The following is a 22808-nucleotide window of genomic DNA, read 5'->3' as shown; positions in this document are numbered from 1 at the left end:
AAAGTTAATTTATAAAGAAAATCAAATTATGACATTGTTTTTGACAACATCCTCATTTTACAGTATTTTTACAGTATTTTTATTTAGTGCCTAGAACGTTTAACAGTACTGTAGCTTTGCAGGTAGGATTCTTGAAGCATCTTGGAGACATTGCCACAGTTTTTCTGGATTTATTCTGTCTCAGTGTGTTCTGTTTCTTCATGTCACTCCAGACAGACTAGAAGATGATGAGAACAGATCTATTCTTGTGCAAACAAAAATCTCACTGGATTATTATAATTAATGGCAAATTTTACTTTTGGACATGTAAACTGATATTTCCTACTGTCACACTGAAGCAAAATATTAGAGATTTTAGTTGGTGAAAATACTGCTGTTCTAATAATTTTGGCCACCACTGTATATATAATAGTTTCAATGAACATTTCTATGACAATATGTTTATCAGACAAAATATATTTTATTTATCAAAATAACCATAACATATTACAAACAAGTATTAACTTACAAGTTAACTTTACCTTTAGTATTTTTTTTTTTTTAATTAATACTGCCTTTAGCCCAATTCTGGTTAGCCTTTTACACTGAGTGCAGGAAAAAAGGCCCTTCCTGGTCACCTCATACATTTATAAGAATTTTTTTTTAAACAGACAACTTTTATGGTTTATTTTCCAAACAAAAATGTGTTGTTTTACCAGTGTTCAATAAAACATTGTGTGGTAGTATTTAAATAATTATAGTGGGCTATACCTTTTAGTGATATAAAAATTATCTTGAAGTAATAAAAATAAGTTACAGTTTCTTAGCCCTAGAAAAAAAAAAAAAAAAAAAACTAGTAAAATAGATAGTAGTAAGTTTAAATGATTAAATGGCTTTCCACACAAGCCCCCTCAACAGTCTTTGCACAGGTTATAATGTTCTCTCGAGGCATTCGAATAGAAGCTAGAGTGCGTCAACGAGATTGTACCGATTTGACCTGTAACACGTAAGGAAAAAATGAAAGTTTTAGATACACAATTTGACACCTCACTGAAATCAGTTAAATGGGTTAATATGTCCACACCTCACCAGATATACTTAAAAAAGTCTACTAACTCAAAACTTCTAACTTTTACCAGTTTGGTAAACTGTCTGGCTAAAAAAAAAAAAAAAAATTCTCAAACGTTATATTTCAGATAAATTTTGTCATTCCTGACTTAAATGTGGCTATTTTTTTTTTCATATATCTATAGGCTATATCTATATATCTAAATCTATCTATATATCGCCACCTGGCGTCCATAGTAGGTATTTTTTCTATATCCGTGTTATAAAGTCATAAGAAGTAGCTACTTTTGACAAATCAATACGCCAAAGTATTCCAAACCAATGAGCAGTGCTGTTACTATTAGCTAATCTATCATCCTATACGAATATTTAACCATGGTTTTACTACAAAAAAAAAAAAAAAAAAAAAAAAAAAAACCTTACTTGCCTAATATGTAACCACAAATCGACCATGATCTTGCTACAGTAACCATAGTTTAACCATGATATTTTGTAGTAAAACTATGGTTATACAAATGGTAATCAATGCGTCAAAAAAAATTACTATAAAAAACCATGGTTAATTATAGACTGAAAATTTACAAGATTTTTCCACACTTTAATCAGTTAAAAGAATAAGAGCTAGTCAACTAACCAAAAACTAATGGACGTCTAATCTTAAACATATGACAACAATCGTTAATGTTAGTTTTAAATATAGCATATTATTCAATCACCCTCTGCTAAGTTTGACAACACATATTCGGATGTTTCGAGGGATTGTCTTTACACTGAGTAAAACTTGATCTTTTATGTTAACTGTTTGTCCACTAGGTGGTAGATGTGTGATGGAAATGTTAGAGGAGAAATTACTGGGAACTGGCCTTTTTTTCCAATTTACATATTTAGGCAGTAAAATGACTCAGAATGTAACATTCAATCACGGACTGTTCTAATTGAAATCTTATAATAATGTATTATTTATAAAATATTTCATATCCCTATTCTTAGCATTAGCATTTTTAGGCATTAGCATGGAGAGAAAGAAAAATGAAGCAATGTACTTAACTCAGGCAAGCAATTTGTCTTTTGTCTTCCTTAACAGAACTGAGGAGAAACACTCAAGTGCTCACTGACCTGAGAAGGAACACAGTCTACTTGACATAAGAGCAAACACAGACACATTCATAAATACACAATTGCTTGACTGTATCTGCAGAAAACCAGTTACAATTGTATAAAATCTTCACACTTGACTGTGCATGTTCATTATATTGTACACACACACACACACACCCTACATCTTTCAAATTTTTGTTGGTAGTCCAGGGTTCTCCCCAGAGAGTGAGAGAGGGTACTGATGAAAGGCGTGTGATGTGAACTATGCTGTTTGCATGTCTAGGGGAAGATGTAAGCATATTTTTGTAAGACCCACAGTGATGACTGTTTACACTGGTCATAAGTTTTGTTGGGAGAGCCTGTCAAGCAGGGAGAAAAATTATGTTGGAGTGATAAGACTGGAATTCCAACACAGCTTGTACAACTCAGTAAGCAGCAAGAAAACCTTAAACTTACAATAATGTTTAATGTTACACCTTGACTGCGTCCAGATTAATATATTTGAGTGAGTTTTGTCACACAAGTCATCCTATCAAGGATATGCCATCTACACTCAACAATTAGCTAACTCTTACAAATGTGAGAGTTGAGGTCAACTTGATATATAAGCTTTTAGAGGAAAGGTGAACAGAAATGAAAGGTTATTTTTTTGCATGTCGGTGAGGTTAATGTATGCTTTGTAAATTTAAGACAGGAGAGTATCCTAGAATCTGCACAGCAAATGTGTAAGCAAATCTACTGTGACATGCTGTTGCCTTGTACAATGCATGATAGGAAGATGCAAATCAGAGAGACCTATAGGCTAGAAAAACAACAGCACAGCTGCTAGCTATAGTTTCAACATTTAATTTCCACATAATACTTAAATATAAGATTTATTAAATGTAAAATTTTCACCAAAAGTGAAAATATATAAATTCAATTATATATTTATTTTAACATTGAATGAACAAAAGTGTTCTACTGGTAAATTTGCATTGAATTTACATGGACCATCTCTTGGAACATCAAACTAAATCTAATGAGAATAATGTGCATTGGGAGGCATGGACTGCTGTTTGGACTTATCCTAACAATCAAAAGGACTTTAAAAAAATTTTTTTTTTCTGCTATCTTTGTATATTCTGCACAAATTAAAGCCATTTACGTTGACTTCAATATCAAACAAGAATCACTCGTCATTTCATCAGGAACCTTTGATAGATGGCCAGCATTCTTATCAAAACACACCAAACTCTGCTGCAGCTCGTACGCAGCTATAAACGGAGCTTATGGAACTTATTAATGTTCCGCCTTCAGCGTCCCAAATTAATGGTGAGTAAATCTTTAAATTTTTGTAAACTGATGATTAGATGATTTAGTCATAGGCCAACATGTGCTGATGAAAGAATTTGAGTTGTACGTTTTATTTACAACTGGATAGAGTGATCCCATTACTTTAATATCTCTTTATTAAGCTCATGTTTTATTTTTGCATGTAACTTTTCATACTAACATTTATTTTCACTTATAAAAACATCAGGCTACTTAACACTAAACAACATAATATACAAGTGCATCTCAATAAATTAGAATGTTGTGGAAAAGTTCATTTATTTCAGTAATTCAACTCAAATTGTGAAACTTGTGTATTAAATAAATTCAATGCACACAGACTGAAGTAGTTTAAGTCTAGTAATTTTAATTGTTATGATTTCGGCTCATATTTAACATATACCTACCAATTCACTATCTCAACCAAATAGTATATGCCAATCAGCTAATCAAGAAACCAAGGTCCTAGAGTCTGGAGGAAGGGTGGAGAAGCTCATAGCCCAAGTTGTTGGAAGTCCAGTGTTAGGTTTCCACAATCAGTGATGATTTGGGGTGTAATGTCATCAGCTGGTGTTGGTCCATTTGTGTTTTTTGGAAACCAAAGTCACTGCACCCATTAACCAAGACATTTTGGAGCATTTCATGCTTCCTTCTGCTGACCAGCTTTATGTAGATGCTGATTACATTTATGAGCAGGATTTGGCACCTGCCCACACTGCCTAAAGCACCAAAAGTTGGTTAAATTACCATGGTGTTGGTGTGCTCGACTGACCAACAAACTCTCCAGACCTGAACCCCATAATGTATAGGGTACTGTCAAGAGGAAAATGAGAAACAAGAGACCAAAAAGTGCAGATGAGCTGAAACCTGGGCTTCCATACCACCTCAGCAGTGCCACAAACTGAGCACCTCCATGCCACACTGAATTGAAGCAAAAGGAGCCCTTACCAAGTATTGAGTAAATGTACAGTAAATAAAAATACTTTCAGGAAGGCCAACAATTCACTAAAAATGTTTTTACTGGTCTTATGAAGTATTCTAATTTGTTGAGATAATGAATTGGTGAGTTTTTGTTAAATGTGAGCCTAAATCACAATGAAAAGAACCAAAGACTTGGACTACTTCAGCCTGTGTGCATTGAATTTCATGACATTCTAATTCATTGAGACGCACATGTACACTTACAGCAAAGTAAAACAGGCAGTTCAGCATACAGTGTTGGCATCACAAAACATAAAAGAATAAGATTGTTACAGTATTAGTGAAAAATGTAGAAGCATGTAAAATCCTTTGTGCAAAATTTAGTATAAGTATAAAATCATGATGATATGCAATGAATAAAAAAAAACTTATTTTACATTAAAGTATTAAAACATAAGCAATAGGCCTACACATTTCAGTAATTTGGTTCAATGTACAATTTACTTTGCAACAAATCTATTTTGCAAACATATAAGTGCATTTAGGAAAATTAAAAACAACACAATGAATACAATTGAAATCAGGTGTGTCTGGGTCTTGTAAACGACAGCCGATGTAGGTAGTCTTTATATTGCGCAGTCATCCTGCGAGCAGGGGCTGAAAGCAGAGCTCCGTAGAAGATCCAGACAGTTGACAAGGATGAGGGCGCCTGTGATGTGCCTCCAGCGCTTGGTAATAGGGTTCTTCATTTTGTCCAATCCAGTGTGAAGTTCCTGAATCACATCCCTGTAACTGTCCCCAATCTGAGCTGCCCACGTGACCAGGAAGTCATAGGCAGGTTTCCACATAGCCTTCACAAAAAAATAAAGATTTAAGTTGGACATGTAAACCTGCATGAACGGGTTCTCCATTAAGAGTGAACATTTTGTGCATAAACATTCTAAGCCAGCGAAACAAAGCCCAAGAGGAAGTTTATAATCTCATCAATCGTTGGTAGAAAATGTAGTTTTCTCTTCTGAGCTGAATGCAAACACTGTAATCATGTCTTGTGAGTTTCCTGTCATTTATGCTTAAAACCCAGTTATACATTTTACAAGTGTCAGTTACCATCTCTCTCGTCCATCTCACTTGGACATTGTTCTTTATCCAGTCTTATAGAGCAAATGATTTAACATTCTATAGTTTTTACATACTTTATATTACTTAACTTCATGTTTGCATAATCTGTGTTTTGTTCGCACAGTTGTCTGTACTGTAACGGATCTACAGCTTAAGCCAAATCATAAGCTTTTCAATGTGTACTAAATGCAGTGTTAACAGTGCAAACATACTTGACACTTCTTTTCCAACCTTTCCACATGAGAAAACAAGTATTTTATAAGGTGGCATAATTAAGTTTTTTTTTTTTTTTGTATGATGTGATTCGTACAAAAACATAAAATATAAATTGTTTTTAAAAAAGTAAGCATGAAGGTCCACCTCTAATCCAACTCTAAATGTTAGTAGGGCATAAGCAGATCATACAAAACACAGGACAGTTCACCAAAATGACATTATTTCTTCTGTGAAGCATAAAATGAGATGTTAGGCAGACTGACAGTTTCAGACATCATTCACTTTAATTGCATTAAAAAAATTATTGTGTTCCACTGAAAAAAATAAAGTCATACAGGTTTGGAAGAATGAGGGTGAGAGAATGTTGTTATAGTTTCGGTGAACTATATCCTTCAATGCTTTCAATATCCTTCAGTGTTTGTTTTACCTCACTGTCCAGTTGTCCCCCGCTGTCTCTGTGTGGAGCCTCATACGCTTCCATCTGCTGTCGGGAAACTTTCGCCAGTCTCTCAGCAAGCTCCCTCCAGCGACCCGCCAGCTCCACCGCTGTAGTCAACAGCACAAAGTCCATGACCAGCCGTGCCACCAGGCCCTGACAGTCCATCTTCAGAAGAGCCTGAATGACACACATACAGTCAGACCATGAGTTTATCATCACCAAGCCAATATGCAAAGATTATAACTCTGCTTTATGTCACTGTGTTTGAAGTAACAAATTGAATATGTTAAAATCCCAAATGTCAGTTTTGTAATATCATTAAAAAAAAAAAAAATCATAGATAATGATTAGTAATTAATTCCTACTCAGAAATATGACTTCAGAGAGAGAGGCCTAACCATGTCTAATACTTGTTTTAGTTTGGGATGCACAAAATATTACATTTTTTTGCTGCTAATGGATATTTAATTGTGGATTCTTTCTTCTTTTTTAGTTTTTTACATTCAGAATCGTCTATTACTATAGAATTTAATAACACTGGTAAAGGGATACTTGGCCCAAAAAATACAATTCTGTCATTTACTCGTCCTGATGTTTTTCCAAACTTGTATGACTTACTTTCTTAAAAGAAGATATTTTGAAGATTGTTTCAACTGCTTTAATATATACACAATTAAAATCAGTGGTGTCCAAAAAAATAAAATAAATAAATAAATAATAATAATTATTATTATTATCTTTTTGAGTTGCACATGAAAAGAAAATGATACAGGTATGGGATAACATAAGGGTGGGTAAATAATAACATAATTTCACATTTTTAGATGAACAATAACTAAATGTCTAAATTAATATATTTTAAAAAAGAATACACATTTTTATATTGTAAATTATCGTGCCTAAATTATCTTATAGCATTTTCAGTTATTGTTTTTAGTTTTTATGCTGCTTTATTTATAATTAAGTAATTAAAAATAATAAAGTTTTTGGCTACCACTGTCAGATATAACAAAAATAATTAGCAGTATATCAGCCTCAGGCATAATTTTAATACATGTGCATCCATAGCTACAATGCATTTACACAAAATATGACACTGAAACTATGCAAATAGCCTTCAAATCAAATCTTTGGAAATGTGTACTTTGTGAGTTGTGTCCTATTGTTGATATCTGCCTTCATAATCTCACATACCAAATCTTCAATTTTAAAAAGTGCTCCCCCACCCTCCTCTCGCCCGGACAGCAAGCAGTTTCTCCCCATATCTGGCCCACATTTGGCCCACATGGATTTCACGTGGGCCAGATGTGGGCCGGTTCTGGGCCGAAACTGCTTGATGTCTGAGTGGTGGTTACTAAGTAAAGCCTGTTCTAATTAGTAAACTTTAACAAGAGTAAACAACAACACAAACTACAAAACTGAGATAGCATCAGTGGTTTTCTAAGCACTGCCTCAGAAATCCAGACCAATCCAGAGCTCAAGTCATCAAGCCGGGTGCTTTGATAAATATTGTGATACGCAGGAACCAACAGGCATCCTCCTGAGAGCACAATATAATGAGAGTGACTCAGAGCCCCTTGGACAAGGAAAATGTTAGGGAGGAATATCCGGCCGTTCAGTTGGCAAGTGTTTTGTCTTATTAATGTGACCTTCTTTTCTCTCCTAAAAGAGTTTGGCGTGACATTTAAAAAACTGAATAAGGACTTACATTCACTGCACCTTGTGAATATATGACGTTCACTGGTCTACAAAATGTCTGAAACTCTTATCTGATGATGACGACATGTGACATTTACTTTCTTAGTGCTTGCTTTATACAACAAAGAAAGAAATCAATCTTTCTACAATTAAGTTTTCAAATATAAATGAGTAAAAAATGCAGGTGTTCTTCATACACTCAAATGTGTTTAAATTCACATACACACAAAATCAGTACGTTTTTAAAAGCTTCATGCCCTGAACCAACTAATCTCTGATTCCATTTCCTTGGCTTGGAATGTTTGGAATGACAGGAAGTCTGCTTAGAGGGGGAGGAACACGGCACTGATGCCCCAGAAGACCTGTTAAAGGTCTGGCTCCAAACAGAGCAATGAGATAGCGGGAGTCTTGGATGGCTTCCCTCTTCCCTCTTATCAACAAAGCTAGTACAAATAAACAGGAAGGTATGTCTCTGACTTGTACATTAGGCTCAAAGAATGGTGATCAGGATGACTTACTGTTCCACTTGCTGTCTAGATAAAAGTAAAAAACAAATGTATTGTGTGTGAATGTATCACACTGTGAACACGTATTGTGTGCATTAGCCAAAAAAAGATAAAGTATTTCATCTGCACCTGTTTCCTAAGGTGTCTCACCCCTTGAACCCTGTCACAGTCAGGAACTTATTAAGTAAACCCTACAGAGACATGGTTGTAAAAGAATACCAATTAAAATCTACACCCTGTCTGCTCAGATTGTGAACCCACTGTTAAACCTCAAATGAAGTCAGGTGTACCAAGCAGAACTACTGTAGAAGCTTCCAGCTCATCTTTTAATGGGTATGAAATTAGCTTCTGTTATTTTGAAATTTAATGAGAAAAGCAAATAATTATTTTAATGATGCTTTGATCATTTTACTATTTTGCCCACAAACATACCAAAGCTGGTTTCATTGTTCTGTTCTCATAATTGCTCCTTTAGATGCCTCCAAAACCTCTATTAGTATTTTGCATCAGTAACAAGACATCTACAAATGAAATCTAAAAACTGAAATAAAACAAATAAATATTATCTGAGAAGAGGCTTTTTTTTTTTTTTACTAAAATATTTACACGTTGGCACATGCAAAAAAGAAAGCATATGCAGATGCTCAAAAAAGCAAATGTTTCGGTTCACTGAACCTACCTCAGTGCTTTAAGCCTCATCTTCATGATTTATCTTTAAAAAAAAAATTAAATAATTTTTTTCATAACTTTTTTTTTTTTTGGTGTGCAGATTCTTTGTTACTTGTTTTGCATCAATGTACCCAGTGAACCTGGCTGATATTGGAACAGAAAAGTGTATTTCTTCACATTAACATTCTGGCCAATTTTAACATAGTTCTAAAGTTATTCATTAATTTACCCATGCACTTGGTTGACACTTTTATGCGAAACAACTTGCAGTGAATTCCCTGGCAATCTAATTGACTAGTATTGTTAGCATGATCTACCAATCAGTTAATTAGTGCAGGAACTCTTTGAATTGATAAAACTTGAATTAGTGAATTAGTCAGTGTTCTCATACATTCACAACACTGTTGAGCTCACTAGACATAATCACAGCAAGATTGAGCAGACAATTACTTTACATGTTTTTCTGTTGAATTCCTCTTCTTTAACATCTGATTTTATGATAGTACTTATCCTTTATTATCTTCCCTCTTGCCTGCCCCTTGTGATTTCCTTTTATATAAGCTGACAATTTTCTTCTGTTTATAAACTATTGTCAGAAATCACTGGCGGTTTATACAGGCCTCCTCTTCTGTTCTAACAATAGGTTAAAGGAAATGGGAGGATCCAGAGGAATCAAAAACTCAAAGAAAAAAAAAAACCTTCTCATGAAAGCATTACCACTGGCACATTTACTGATTAAAAATGGAATAACAGAGTTCTCTAATGCTGTTCAGTCATTATGTCAATTTGTAGGCCAGCCCAAAAGATTCATTCACCACGGATTCTTAAGGGAATTTCTAATGGGTTTCAATATTCACATTTGACTGTGTAATTTATTTTGTAGAACAAAACAGGAAGGTCTCTTCATGTAATGTTAACCACATACCTCATTTTATTCATAAATCAAAATCCCATTAGAAATTCCAGAGGGAACCCATTGCTCTAAAATGATAATTCTTCTCTATTCAGAAAATGCAAGTACTTTATTCAGATGTGAAGAGAATTGCAGATGCATGTCTGTTATCTCCTGGCAATGGATTTGTAGGTGTGGGGGTTTGTGTAATTTAGGGCGTCTCTTGTTCCACATTTGATGCTTCTGTGTAGATTCTAACAATTAAAAAGGAAACATCTGCTCAACTAAGATTCTCCTTCAACACGTTCACATCTTCCGGCATTTTCAAGTTTGAGACGGTCACAGATGACCCTTCCTAATTTTAGTTCATACAGTGTAACACAAACATGTGTACCAGACACTAACATTCATTTAGCCTGCTTCACTTCAATGATATGATGCTCTTTAATGGTCAAAGGCAAAGTCTATATGATGTATGTATATTTTCAATATCATCATTTCAATCACACTATAATAAGGTGTTTCGAGCAGATGTCTCAGCTCATTTTATTTTAGTCCTGTGCCCCTGTATTACCTAAACTTGTTCATATGGTCTGTGTTGATGCATGCTGACATATATATATATATATATATATATATATATATATATATATATATATATATATATATATATATGTGTTGAGATGTTGTGAATTGGTGGGCTTTTGATAAATGTGAGCCAAATCATCACAATTAAAAGAAGCAAAGACATATATATAAGTCTTTGGTTCTTTTAATTGTGATGATTTGGCTCACATTTATCAAAAGCCCACCAATTCACAACATCTCAACAAATTAGAATATGGTGACATGCCAATCAGCTAATCAACTCAAAACACCTGCAAATGTTTCCTGAGCCTTCAAAATGGTCTCTCAGTTTGGTTCACTAGGCTACACAATCATGGGGACGACTGCTGATCTGACAGTTCTCCTCAAGACAATCATTGACACCTTTCACAAGGAGCCACAAACATTCATTGCCAAAGAAGCTGGCTGTTCACAGAGTGCTGTATCCAAGCATGTTAACAGAAAGTTAAGTGGAGAAAAAAAAAGATGCACAACCAACCGATAGAGCCGCAGCCTTATGAGGATCGTCAAGCGCAATCGATTCAAGAATTTGAGTGAAACTCACAAGGAATGAACTGAGGCTGGGGTCAAAGCATCAAGAGCCACCAAACACAGACGTGTCAAGGAATTTGGCTACAGTTGTCGTATTCCTCTTGTTAAGCCACTCCTGAATCACACACAACATCAGAGGTGTCTTACCTGGGCTAAGAAGAAGAAGAACTGGACTGTTGCCCAGTGGTCCAAAGTCTTCTATTCAAATTAGAGTAAGTTTTGTATTTTGTTTGGAAACCAAGGTCCTAGAATCTGGAGGAAGGGTGGAGAAGCTCATAGCCCAAGTTGCTTAAAGTCCAGTGTTAAGTTTCCACAGTCAGTGATGATTTGGGGTGTAATGTCATCAGCTGGTGTTGGTCCATTTGTGTTTTTTGTGATTTCATTTTATAGGATTTGGCACCTGGCCACACTGCCAAAAGCACCAAAAGTTGGTTAATGACCATGGTGTTGGTGTGCTTGACTGGCCAGCAAACTCACCAGACCTGAACCCCACAGAGAATCTATGGGGTATTGTCAAGAGGAAAATGAGAAACAAGAAACCAAACAATGCAGATGAGCTGAAGGCCACTATCAAAGAAACCTGGTCTTCCATACCACCTCAACAGTGCCACAAACTGATTACCTCCATGCCACGCCAAATTGAGGCTCTCATTAAAGCAAAAGGAGTAAATGTACAGGAAATAAAAATACTTTCCAGAAGGCCAATTCACTAAAAATGTTTTTACTGTTCTTTTACTGTTCTACTACCAAAACAATAACAATCGCGTGGTTTGATAACGCTAAGAAGGAGCGTGGAATGATGGGATTTGTTGTCTTCTACCCAACCACTGGCGGCCATCAATCAGATGGAAAGATAAATCAGATGCGTCCTCGCATGGGTCTAGAGACGTGATGCCTGCGTTTGGCATGTATAATAGTAATATCATACCCCATAATACTAATCTTGTTGATAATTATAATAGCATACGTTTTCTGATACGAATCAAAACAACTCACCTGTCGAGTAAAACACAAACGAGATCGGTATCTCTTTCTAGTTGAAGGTTGCGAAGCTCTCTCCATCTAGAAAATGCAACACTGATATTGATCCTCGCTCTTTATCTCCTCTTGTCCCAAACTCTTCTTGGGTCATTTGGTTGGCCGTAAGCTTACCTTTACGGGGGCTGTCCTTGTCGACAGAACCAGCGGCAGACGGTAAACAGTAATTATGTTCCATAAAATAAGTAACACAATAAAACGTGTAACACAATAACTCGAGTAACGAGTAACACAATAAATCCACCATAAAACGTGCAAGAAGAAGTTAATAAGGAACTGCTTGAAGCAAGCTAGTGGTTTGCTGGATGCTAGACACTACTTCAACATTTATCCACGACACTGTTGTCATGTGGTTCCTACGTCAGTAAAGGCGGTAACAAAAGATAACTAACGTAATTGACAGGCGACTGCACTGCCCCGTGTCACTGTTTAGAATGGGAATTTTCTCATGATTTACAAGTAGTTGAAAACATTAGAGATATTTTTAGTAATCAGCTGGACAAAATAAATAACACTAGCCTAGTGGTTTTTGGATATATTATACTGCAAATATCTTACAAATTGTACCTTTAAACTACTTCGGTCTGTGTGCATTTAATTAAATACACAAGTTTCACAATTTGAGTTGAATTACTGAAATAAATGAACTTTTTCATTACATTGTAATTCAATGAGAAGCACCAGTATGCATGATTTAAATATGCGATTTTCACTTCAGTGTGAATTTTGAGTGTGTGTTCTCTGTGACAGAGAGAGGTTTCTTTTTTGGTGATTATTGCAGAATGACTGATGCATCATACAGAAGATTTATATAAGTGTTTGTAAAATGAAACTTGATATTTCCTTTGGAAGCAACCTTTTTCAGGTTCCCGTTGACAAAGTTTTCACATCAGGCTTTATTGACACAGTGGCACAGAGTGGTTGAGGCAGGTGACAACCAGACAAACCTGAATCTTAGCACCTTATCCATCATTGTAATATAGACCACATGAGAGAAATAAGGTTTTGTACGAGAAGTTGAATGTTTTTTTTCAGTCAGCTTATTTAGGATAGATTGCTATATTGATAATATATTGTTGTTTTGATTCAGGATAGCATGTTAAAGTGGGTAGCTGGTGGTGTTCTGCAAATATGTTGGCACTTTTAAATGTTGTGCACTTGGTCTTTGCTTTGAGTCTCAAGTGTTTGTGACAACGTTATGAAATATTTATTTGACATGTTTTGGTATCAACTAGATAAATTATATATTATTCATAGTTTAATTCATGCAAATTTGTTCATTTGCGAAACTGAAAAGATTGTAAGATAGTAAATCCTCCAATCACACCAGCAAGGTCAAATTCTATCTAAGGTCAAACATTAAAGGTCATCTCAATTTTTGATACCTTTCATTTTTAAAATCATAAAAAAAAATGTATATCTCAAAATTGCATGCAGCTTTATAAATGTTTTCTTTTTTTCAGTAATGACATTTTTTGTATTTTAGGTAGGATATATCTCTGCCGTTGACTTTCAGACTTTTAACTTGTTAACTTTCAAAAACGTCACTCTTCTCTCGTCTCTCTTTGCAGTTGCAAGCCTTGTAAATAATGAATGAGTGAATATGTATAACCAAATATAAATAATTTATTTTAAAAAATATTATACAATTTTAATATTGGCCATTGATCAGTTGCCAGCCATTACATGAAAATGATTATCGGCTTGTCAATTTTAAGAAAACCTCCAATAAATAAATATAACATTTGATATACCTTTTAAAAATGGTTTCTATAAAGATGCTCCCAGTGCACAACCAAGTTTAGCTGAAAGATCTACTTCCATGTCAGAGCTTACCTTCATGAGTTCCTTCTGGAAAGACTTCCTCTCCTTGCCCTCAGCTGCGTTGCAGTCTTCCTTGAGCCTCTCCAGAACAGAAGCCACTTTTTCAGGCTCACTTTCTGCCTCTGTCCGACAGAAATGTGCCAGAGGCAGATTGACGTAGCCCAATGCATCAGCAAACACTCTCCAACTCGCCACGTTTTCCATCAGTATTGTCCGCACAGATGCGTAGATATACGTCAGGCACATGCAGGGCTTTAGGAGCTGCTCTAAAAGGATTGTAGTTGTAAGATCAGACCCTTTGAAATTAACAGGTTTCACTTTTCCCATGATTAGAATGTTTTTTGCATGCACCAACCCAATTCTTCCATGGTAGTATCCGAAGTACCACTCTTTGGTCCATAAATGTCCTTTAAGTTTGATTTTTTCCTCACTCAAAAGGGCCACTATGTCACCTCTAAGATACTCTAGCAAATACAGACTTTTGGACTGCCTTACAACAGTTTTCAGGAACTTAGCAAATTTCAGGTTTTTGACTAGTCTGTCCTGAAACACAGGGTACTTTGCAGTCGCTGCAAGAGGAGACAGTATGATTTTGTTTATTTCCTTTTTCTTGAGGAAGCGCCGTTGAACGGAGCTACTTGTGCTTGTTTTTGGTGGTGGGGTTGGGGTCTGAACGCAAAACTGGGCCAAGATACAGTCCTTATCATCCTTGACCTGAATACGCAAAGTAAAGTCTGAAATGTCATTTGAATCGCGTGCTGCAATCATGTAGATGAGGCGGGCCACTTTGCCAAGTTTGATCTGAAATCCCCTCACGATTCTTGCATGTTCATTGGCCCTCACTTCAAAATTGGACATGTTCGAATACACACCAACCTGAAGGTCTTGAGGTTTTGTTAGGACAAACTGGTGCTTCCCCCAGAGTTGGAGGACAACAGGTGGAGTTGACTGAGAATGCTTTTTTGCGTCACTAACTAGCAACGTCTTTGGGGCACAGTCATGGCCAAAAATGGCCACCACAGTCTTGAAAGACGGGTGGATGTGTTTTGGCCCATATACCCCAAGAGTGACCTTTTTTACGACATGTTCCCAGACTGTGTTGTATGGGGCCACTGTCTGTGCTTGGGCAACTACAGAGACATACATGCAAGGCTCTAAATTGTCCAGAGTCACTTGAACTGTGTCTCCATACATGCATACATGTGGAATCTGGACATATGGACCTTCCTTGAAGTCGCTTCTCACACACACCACCTCTGTGTTTTTGCGGCTCTCTACTTTCACCACAACAGACACCTTCATCTCTAAAGTGACTGGGGTCTTGATTTCCATATTATTGAGTTTTACCTCTACCACTGGACTTACAGTAGTACATCTATCATTGTTAAGCTCCAACGGTGGGTCCAGAAGGGCCTTCAGTGATATCTGTTGAGTCTCATCTGGTGCAACGTGACCCTCAGGAATATGTATACTGATACTGGTATTTGGCAGCTCCACGGTACCACCAGAACTGTCCAGGTTGCACACAATGTTGGTCTCTATTGGCTGGGTTTGGCCCCAACCTGGGTTTTGTCCAATGGAGTCCAGGTCGTGGCAGGATCGTGTAAGTTTACGGTGATTTAGCCATGCTGTTTTGAAATCCTCTCTACTTTGATAATGCTCAGGTTTAGGTGACTTCATTCCACCAAAAAAACTCAAAGAACCTTGATTCCCATCAGACAGGGACTGTAGGACAGACAATTCCGACATGCTGTAGCAGCGCTTGCTGCCAAAAAACGGTTTGTTTCTGCGAATATTTGGGCCAATTCCTGAGCCAGGGCCCATACTTTTTGAGTCACAGAGCCCACTTTCAAAATCATTAATATTAATAGCACTGCTGGTGCTTGAGATGGGAGGTGAGATATTACCAAAACACAAAGCCTTTGCTGAACTCTGGCTGTAGTTTTGGTCAGGGGTGCCTTGCAGCGTGCCATTTAGGAAAGGGTTAGTTGACATCCGTTTATTAACAAAAGGATTGTCATTTCCAGATTCTGTGGGTTTGGCAGACCCCGTCCAATCCACAGAGTTATCCATTTCTTTCACTCCCTCAGAAATGTCACTTAGGCTGTCAATTATGCCGCTGTCACTGAACGTGGAATCTCGATGATTGATCGGATGGACGTAAGCAGATGGGATGTATCCCATCTCTTTGTTGTTGTGTGCATACCACCATTCTCCACCTGATGTGTCTATAACATAAAGACAGTCTCCCTTTGAGAACTTGAGTGTGGTAAAACTGGACGGACAGTAATCCTTAATGGCAATCACTTCCCTGACAGCTCCAAATGAAGCAGCAGTATCCAGTCGCAAGGCACTAGGTGAAGGCCCTTTGAGAAAAAAATAAGTGAATGAGGGTAAAATTATAAGTTAACAGTACTGTGATTGTGAGGTAAAAATAAGAAAGGAAACCTTTAACATCTGTAAGGGTGGCCTCTGACACTCCTTGACTGAGATCGATGAGAGCACCCTCAGATCTGCAGCGAGGGAGCACAGCGTTGCTGTTCGCTGATCGAATGCGATGGGCAGCCATGGTGTGTATTGCTACCGAACTCCACTTCTTGTCTCAAGTTTTTCTTCTCATGTTTGTTTCAGTATGAGCAATCAATGTCCTTCCATAATATCTGTCACAAATTAAAGGTGAAAGAACATTATAAATTTGCTTTGTTAATTTCTACCAAATTTATTCTTTAACATTTTACAAACATTTTAATATAGGGACCAATTTTCACTATTAACTAGTTACTTGTTAGCATGCCTATTATTAACATATTGTCTGCTTATTAGTACTTATAAGGCACATATTCAGCATGACCATATTCTACATCCCTAATCCAACCTAATACTTAAGATTAACAACTACCTTAATGACTATAAAAAAATTGCAAATTTGAGGCAAAAGTTGTAGTTAATGGTTGGTCAATAATGAGAATTGTAATCTTAAAATAAGGTGCAAAATTTAATATTGCTTGCACAGTAACACCACCAGAGATGAATAAAGAGTTAAAGAAACTGCAAGACTTTTATAAGAATGCTCATAAGTGTAATTCTTCTTCTTCAAAAAAAAAAAATTGACATCTCTGAATAACGCGTCATAGACACAGTGTCTCGTTCCTTTGTGGAACCAGCGTTACATTCGTAACGAAACGTTTTTTTGCTAATGTTAATTAACTGTTATATAACCATTTTCTGATTAAGAAGAAGAAGCAAAGATCATGAAGATCAACAAAGATTACACGCCATAGACTGTGACAATTTTTTCATTCAGTATTAATCAGTAATTTAATCACAGTAAGATTAGCCATTGTAGAGCATAAGGCAAATTTCAGTTGTGTGGCCTCATTCTACTAATCCTAAACCTAATAGAGCTCACACTTTGTCACTAAATGTCTTAAAGTTATCTAATATGGGCAGAAATATTTGTTCTTGTCCAGACGCGTCTACCGTATTCGTGACATTCTCTTGTACACTAACAGAGAATAAAAGAGCTTGGTTTCTATGAAGGTTTATACAGTAAATTGCCTATATAGACCGAAATCAAAGTTGCTAGGTTTTACTTTTTTATGTTATTTATTACCTCTATTGATTTAGTTTTATTTTTCAGCAATTACTTATGATAACCAATGATTGCTTCAAATATTGTGCAAAGTGATTGAATTATTGATTTACAAATAGAAGTTCCATCTGAGCTGCTTGTGCAGCATGCACGCTTAAGGATCAAACGTTGCTTGCTTTTAGTAATCAAAAGTAGGATAGTGTTTGAGTGCACCTCAGCATCCTCTTAAGTCTGATCATGAACTATAAAGGCTCTCCAGCAATACACATCAGTGGTTTCCATGACTACCACCTTGGGGAAGAAAGCACACACAGTGAAGCGCCTTTAGAAAAAATGCCCAGCTGTAGCCTACTGGGAATGTCTCTCACACAACAGTCTGACATATTATGAAGCTACTAAACTACTAATTATTGTAATTCAGCAGATTATCACTCCAACAAGGTAATAAATGTGTTTGGACTCTTCAATATGTTTAAAACCAGTACATCTCCACAAGCACCGGTTGCCACTTAGGCTGAATTTTATAAGACTGTTCAAATAAAAATACATCATATAAGGAGCAAATATGGGCTTAAATGATCAGCAAGTTATCAGCAAATGGGTAGCAGTCATGTTATACGGTGAAAATAATTAGGAGAGATATTGAAAATTATCTGTGGAGATCTGTGGAGTATTTTAGAAATTTGTTTCTTCAGAACTGGACAAAATGTGTCTGGAAATGGCATGTTAAAATGGCTGTGAGTACAGCCTGACTTGAAACAGATTTTACTTAATTATTTGTTATTGAGTGTATGGGTGTGTGTGTGTTTATAGGGCTGCAGGATCTGCTCTGTGAAAGACCGATTGTTCCACCTTTTGTTTAAGAAATACAGAGGAAATGCCTGTGAAATAAGGATGTGCTGGATTTCCCAAAACTTATATAACATAATTTTATAGCAAACACCTTCAGGGTATGTTCGGACACACCGGTCTGTGTGGCCAAGAGAATCTCTGTGCATATTGCTAAAGTAATTGTTAATGTCATAGACATTTAGGCATTAAGTAGAGACATTTCAGGACTTAACATGTCTTATAAGCATAATGCGACATACATTAACATCAGTGTTAATTTTTATACAGTCTATGGTGTTATCACAGCGGTAGAGTTACTCTCAATGGACACTTCATTTATTCATAAACTAATTTCTTTTTTGCATCTGCTTTAAAGCTTTACTAGTTATTTAAATTTACAGGTGCTTCTTAATAAATTAAAATGTTGAGGAAATGTTCATTTATTTCAGTAATTCAACTCAAATTGTTAAACTCATGTATTAAATAAATTCAGTGCACACAGACTGAAGTAGTTTAAGTCTATGGTTCTTTTCATTTTGATGATTTTGGCTCACATTTAACAAAAACCCTCTCAAAAAATTTGAATATTGTGACATGCCAATCATCTAATCAACTCAAAACACCTGCAAAGGTTTCCTCAGCCTTCAAAATGGTCTCTGACAATCATTGACACCCTTCACAAGGAGTGTAAGTTACAAAAATGTATTGCCAATAAGCTGTCTGTTCACAGAGTGCTGTATCCAAGCATGTTAACAGAAAGTTGAGTGGAATGAAAAAGTGTGGAAGAAAAAAGATGCAAAACCAACCGAGAGAATTGCCGCCTTATGAGGATTGTCAATCAACTGGATTCAAGAATTTTAGAGAACTTCACAAGGAATGCACTGAGGCTTTGTCAAGGCATCAAGAGCCACCACACACAGACGTGTCAAGGAATTTGGCTACAGTTGTTGTATTCCTCTTGTTAGGCCACTCCTGAATCACAGACAACGTCAGAGGCGTCTTACCTGGGCTAAGGAGAAGAAGAACTGGACTGTTGCCATTGGTCCAAAGTCCTTTTTTCAGATGAGAGCAAGTTTTGTATTTCATTTGGAAACCAAGGTCATAGATTCTGGAGGAAGGGTGGAGAAGCTAATAGCCCAAGTTGCTTGAAGTCCAGTATTAAGTTTCCACTGTCAGTGATGATTTGGGGTGTAATGTCATCTGCTGGTGTTGGTCCATTGTGTTTTTTGAAAACCAAAGTCAAGGCACCTGTTTACCAAGAAATCTTGGAGCACTTCATGCTTCCTTCTACTGACCAGCTGACAGCAAACTCACCAGACCTGAACCCCACAGAGAATCTATGGGATATTGTCAAGAGGAAAATGAGAAACAACAGACCAAAAAGTGCAGATGAGCTGTAGGCCATTGTCAAAGAAGCCTGGTCTTCCATACCACCTCAACAGTGCCACAAACTGATCACCTCCATGCCACGCCGAATTGAGTCAGTCATTAAAGCAAAAGGAGCCCCTACCAAGTATTTAGTACATGTGCAGTAAATAAACATACTTTCCAGAAGGCCAACAATTCATAATTTTTTTTAAATTGGTCTTATGAAGTATTCTAATTTGTTGAGACTTTGAATTGTTGAAAAAATCACATCATCACAATTAAAAGAACCAAAGACTTAAACTACTTCAGTCTGTGTGCACTGAATTTATTTAATACACAAGTTTCACAATTTGAGTTGAATTACTGAAATAAATGAACTTTTCCTTGACATTCTAATCTATTGAGAAGCAATAGTTGCTGGTCCATACTGACTTTTAAAGTAGGATAAAAAATAAATAAATATGGATGACACTGTGGACCAGCAACTGTTTGGTTTTCCATCTTCTTCAAAATACCGTTTTTGAATAGTGTATGTTTAGCAGATGGAGGAAACTCATTCAGGTTTAAAACAACTTTTGAATGAGTACATGAATGTATAAATATATATATATATATATATATAAAACTCTATTTTAATTTTTGGGTGAATTATTCCTTTAATGTTAATAAAATACCTAACACAAAGAAAAATCACTTGGTACTCGGCACTTGGTAAAAAAAACTTTAATACAGTTACTGTATAATAGGAATAGGAATCAATGTATAGTTTTATATATATATATATATATATATATATATATATATATATATATATCTATATCTATATATATATATATATATATATATATATATATATATATATATATATATATATATATATATATATCTCTTTACCTTTGCACATTGGCCTAAATATCTGCCATACTTTTTCATATTTTGTTACCTTGAAAGGCTTTATAATAGGGAAATTAGTTTGGCTGTGATGCTAAAACAGTTTGCAAAATAGAAAAACCAACATAACAAAGAATCGTGATAAAATCATGATATCTCAAAAACATACAGACTCCAACCCCCGGGCCCCGGCCCGCAACTATGCCCTGTAACGCCATTTCGCTCCTGCCCCTTGGGAGGTCTGTGCACGCCACTGATCTACACCATGTTTAACTGTATTCTTCCTTATCTCAAAATATGCAAGTAGATGACTTATGAGGAGAAATGGGGGAAGAAAATGATGTTCAGGTTGTTTAATTAAACATTAGCTAATTCTACGGAGCTAGTATGTATTATTTAAGATAAGCTTCTTAGTAGTTTGACATGCAAGGTTTTCTGAAGGTTTGAGTCCTGATACTACCCTTATGAAACAAAAATATATTGCAGTATATTGGAAAATATCATGTAATATATTAGGCATATATTCTTATTATATTTATTATTTATATTTATTTTTTCCAATATATTGCAATATATTGAAAGCGGCAATGATTTGTATATTTTGCAATATATTATATAATATATGTATCATCAATATATTATTAAATGTATTCAAATATATAAAATATTAGAAAATAAAAAGGGAAAATAATATATTACAATATATCACAATATATTTTAAGAAATATATTGGTAAATATATTTTCCTTTCGTAAGAGTAATGAAATCTGCATCCGTTACAGTAACATTGATCAGTCTAAAATAAGGCGCAAAGTGCTCGTGCAGATTTAGGGCTTAAATGCAAGTTTGAAACTGTGAAACAAGTAGGTTCAGATTCTTTATACAGTAGCCAAGATAAAAGACTTTCCACGGTGGGAGGGTGAACCTCAGACAAGTTGAAAACCTAGGGAACAGATGAAGACATTCAGAAAACCTATAGCTACACTCACCACAACTCAATTTCATGCGAGATTCAAGTGTCAAACTCAATCTGAAGTGTCAGAAAAAGTGGCAACTCAGTGGAAGATAGCGACGCGTACAGCAATACTCCAATAATCGATGAAAAAGCCCGGTGACGAAATAAACACCAATACTTACTTTTCTGAAGATGCAGTCAGTTTCTTGAGTGAGGATCGTTATGCGCGCGACTCGCTCTCAAGTGCTTCACTTACATTAGGAGAAGCTGCCTGACGTCATCAGCCAGGAGGCGTCCCTCACAAAAACACGGACCGTCGATAATACTCTTTACAACTTTTTAAGTGGCATAATAATGTATACGCCAATATTTATTGTGTTAATGTATATACTAATGTAGTTGTTAATTTTTTTGAGGATGACATATTGCATTAGATTAAATAGCTCTGAAAATCAAACTCATTAGTTAATAGTCTGATTTCATTTTAAGACGGCCTCATGTAGTGCCCTAGTTCTGCGAACTTTCTAAATTTCGACCGCACTTTTGATATACTGGCATTCAGAAGCTGCTACATTAAAATTAGAGCCACTAAGAACTACGACTAAATATAAATATCTGGCGGCACCTGGTGGGCATTCAACTTATAACCAAGCGGTTGTGTGTCCATGTCGTTTTACCGCAAATGTAGGCCTAGTCTTACAGTTAAAGAACAGATCTCAATTAATAGCATGCATGTTGGTAATAACAGTTATAGGCTACTATTAATTTGACACACTGTAGGCTACTTCTATCGCTCCCAAACAAATTTTAATTCCTGTACAAATTTAAATATGGCGTTACCCTAACTGGTCTAGTTTCAAATTTCCTTTTGTAGTTTGATATAAAGAAGCCTTTCAAGACATTCAAGACATTCACTTTATGTCAACAGCCATCATAAACAGTTTTTTCTTCATTCCTAGTTTGTCACTTAACAGTTGAATGCTAAGATGAAGGATCTATTAGGCCTATTATTATAAGAACAACGTTTCAATTAATATTCTATATTGTATTTTTATTTGTTATTGCATAATTGCTTTTATGGTCTATGGAAATTACTGTTTCATTTAGACATTACACATTTCATTTACAAATTTACATGGCAGTGTACAGCTGCACAGAAGGACTTCTGCAGCGCCATATTTTTACACAGACATATTTATGTTTAATGCTGCTCAGAGGTGGCATAGGTCTGA

The 22808-nt window shown here is 35.8% G+C and overlaps 1 protein-coding gene across 2 annotated transcripts; it reads right to left on the bottom strand.

The window, feature by feature from the left end:
• Positions 1–4509: 4509 nt before the first annotated feature.
• Positions 4510–21846, bottom strand: LOC113108568 (SH3 domain-binding protein 4-like). Of its 2 annotated transcripts, none has more exons than XM_026271771.1 (5): positions 21759–21846; positions 16388–16599; positions 13952–16305; positions 6143–6331; positions 4510–5231 (listed from the first exon to the last, which is right to left on the bottom strand). In XM_026271771.1, the coding sequence occupies exons 2-5, from the start codon at positions 16506–16508 to the stop codon at positions 5007–5009; spliced, it is 2889 nt and encodes a 962-aa protein (XP_026127556.1). In that variant the 5' UTR covers positions 16509–16599; positions 21759–21846; the 3' UTR covers positions 4510–5006. The 2 variants fall into 2 exon arrangements, with proteins under 2 accessions (XP_026127556.1, XP_026127557.1); XM_026271772.1 differs by lacking the exon at positions 21759–21846 and adding an exon at positions 17745–18672.
• Positions 21847–22808: the final 962 nt, after the last annotated feature.

Source organism: Carassius auratus, chromosome 9 (assembly GCF_003368295.1).
Source record: "Carassius auratus strain Wakin chromosome 9, ASM336829v1, whole genome shotgun sequence".
Classification (NCBI taxonomy): domain Eukaryota; kingdom Metazoa; phylum Chordata; class Actinopteri; order Cypriniformes; family Cyprinidae; genus Carassius; species Carassius auratus.
Note: the sequence above shows the minus strand (reverse complement) of the source record. Positions and strands in the feature narration are given on the sequence as shown.

Bases quoted from the DNA above. Each gene is read 5' to 3' on its own strand.
- LOC113108568 (XM_026271771.1), bottom strand. From the start codon at position 16,508: ATGGCTGCCCATCGCATTCGATCAGCGAACAGCAACGCTGTGCTCCCT. The intron at 16,306-16,387 runs GTTTCCTTTCTT...TTTTTCTCAAAG, and splicing joins CACCCTTACAGATGTTAAAG to GGCCTTCACCTAGTGCCTTG. The intron at 5,232-6,142 runs GTAAAACAAACA...TTTTTTGTGAAG, and splicing joins GGGGACAACTGGACAGTGAG to GCTATGTGGAAACCTGCCTA.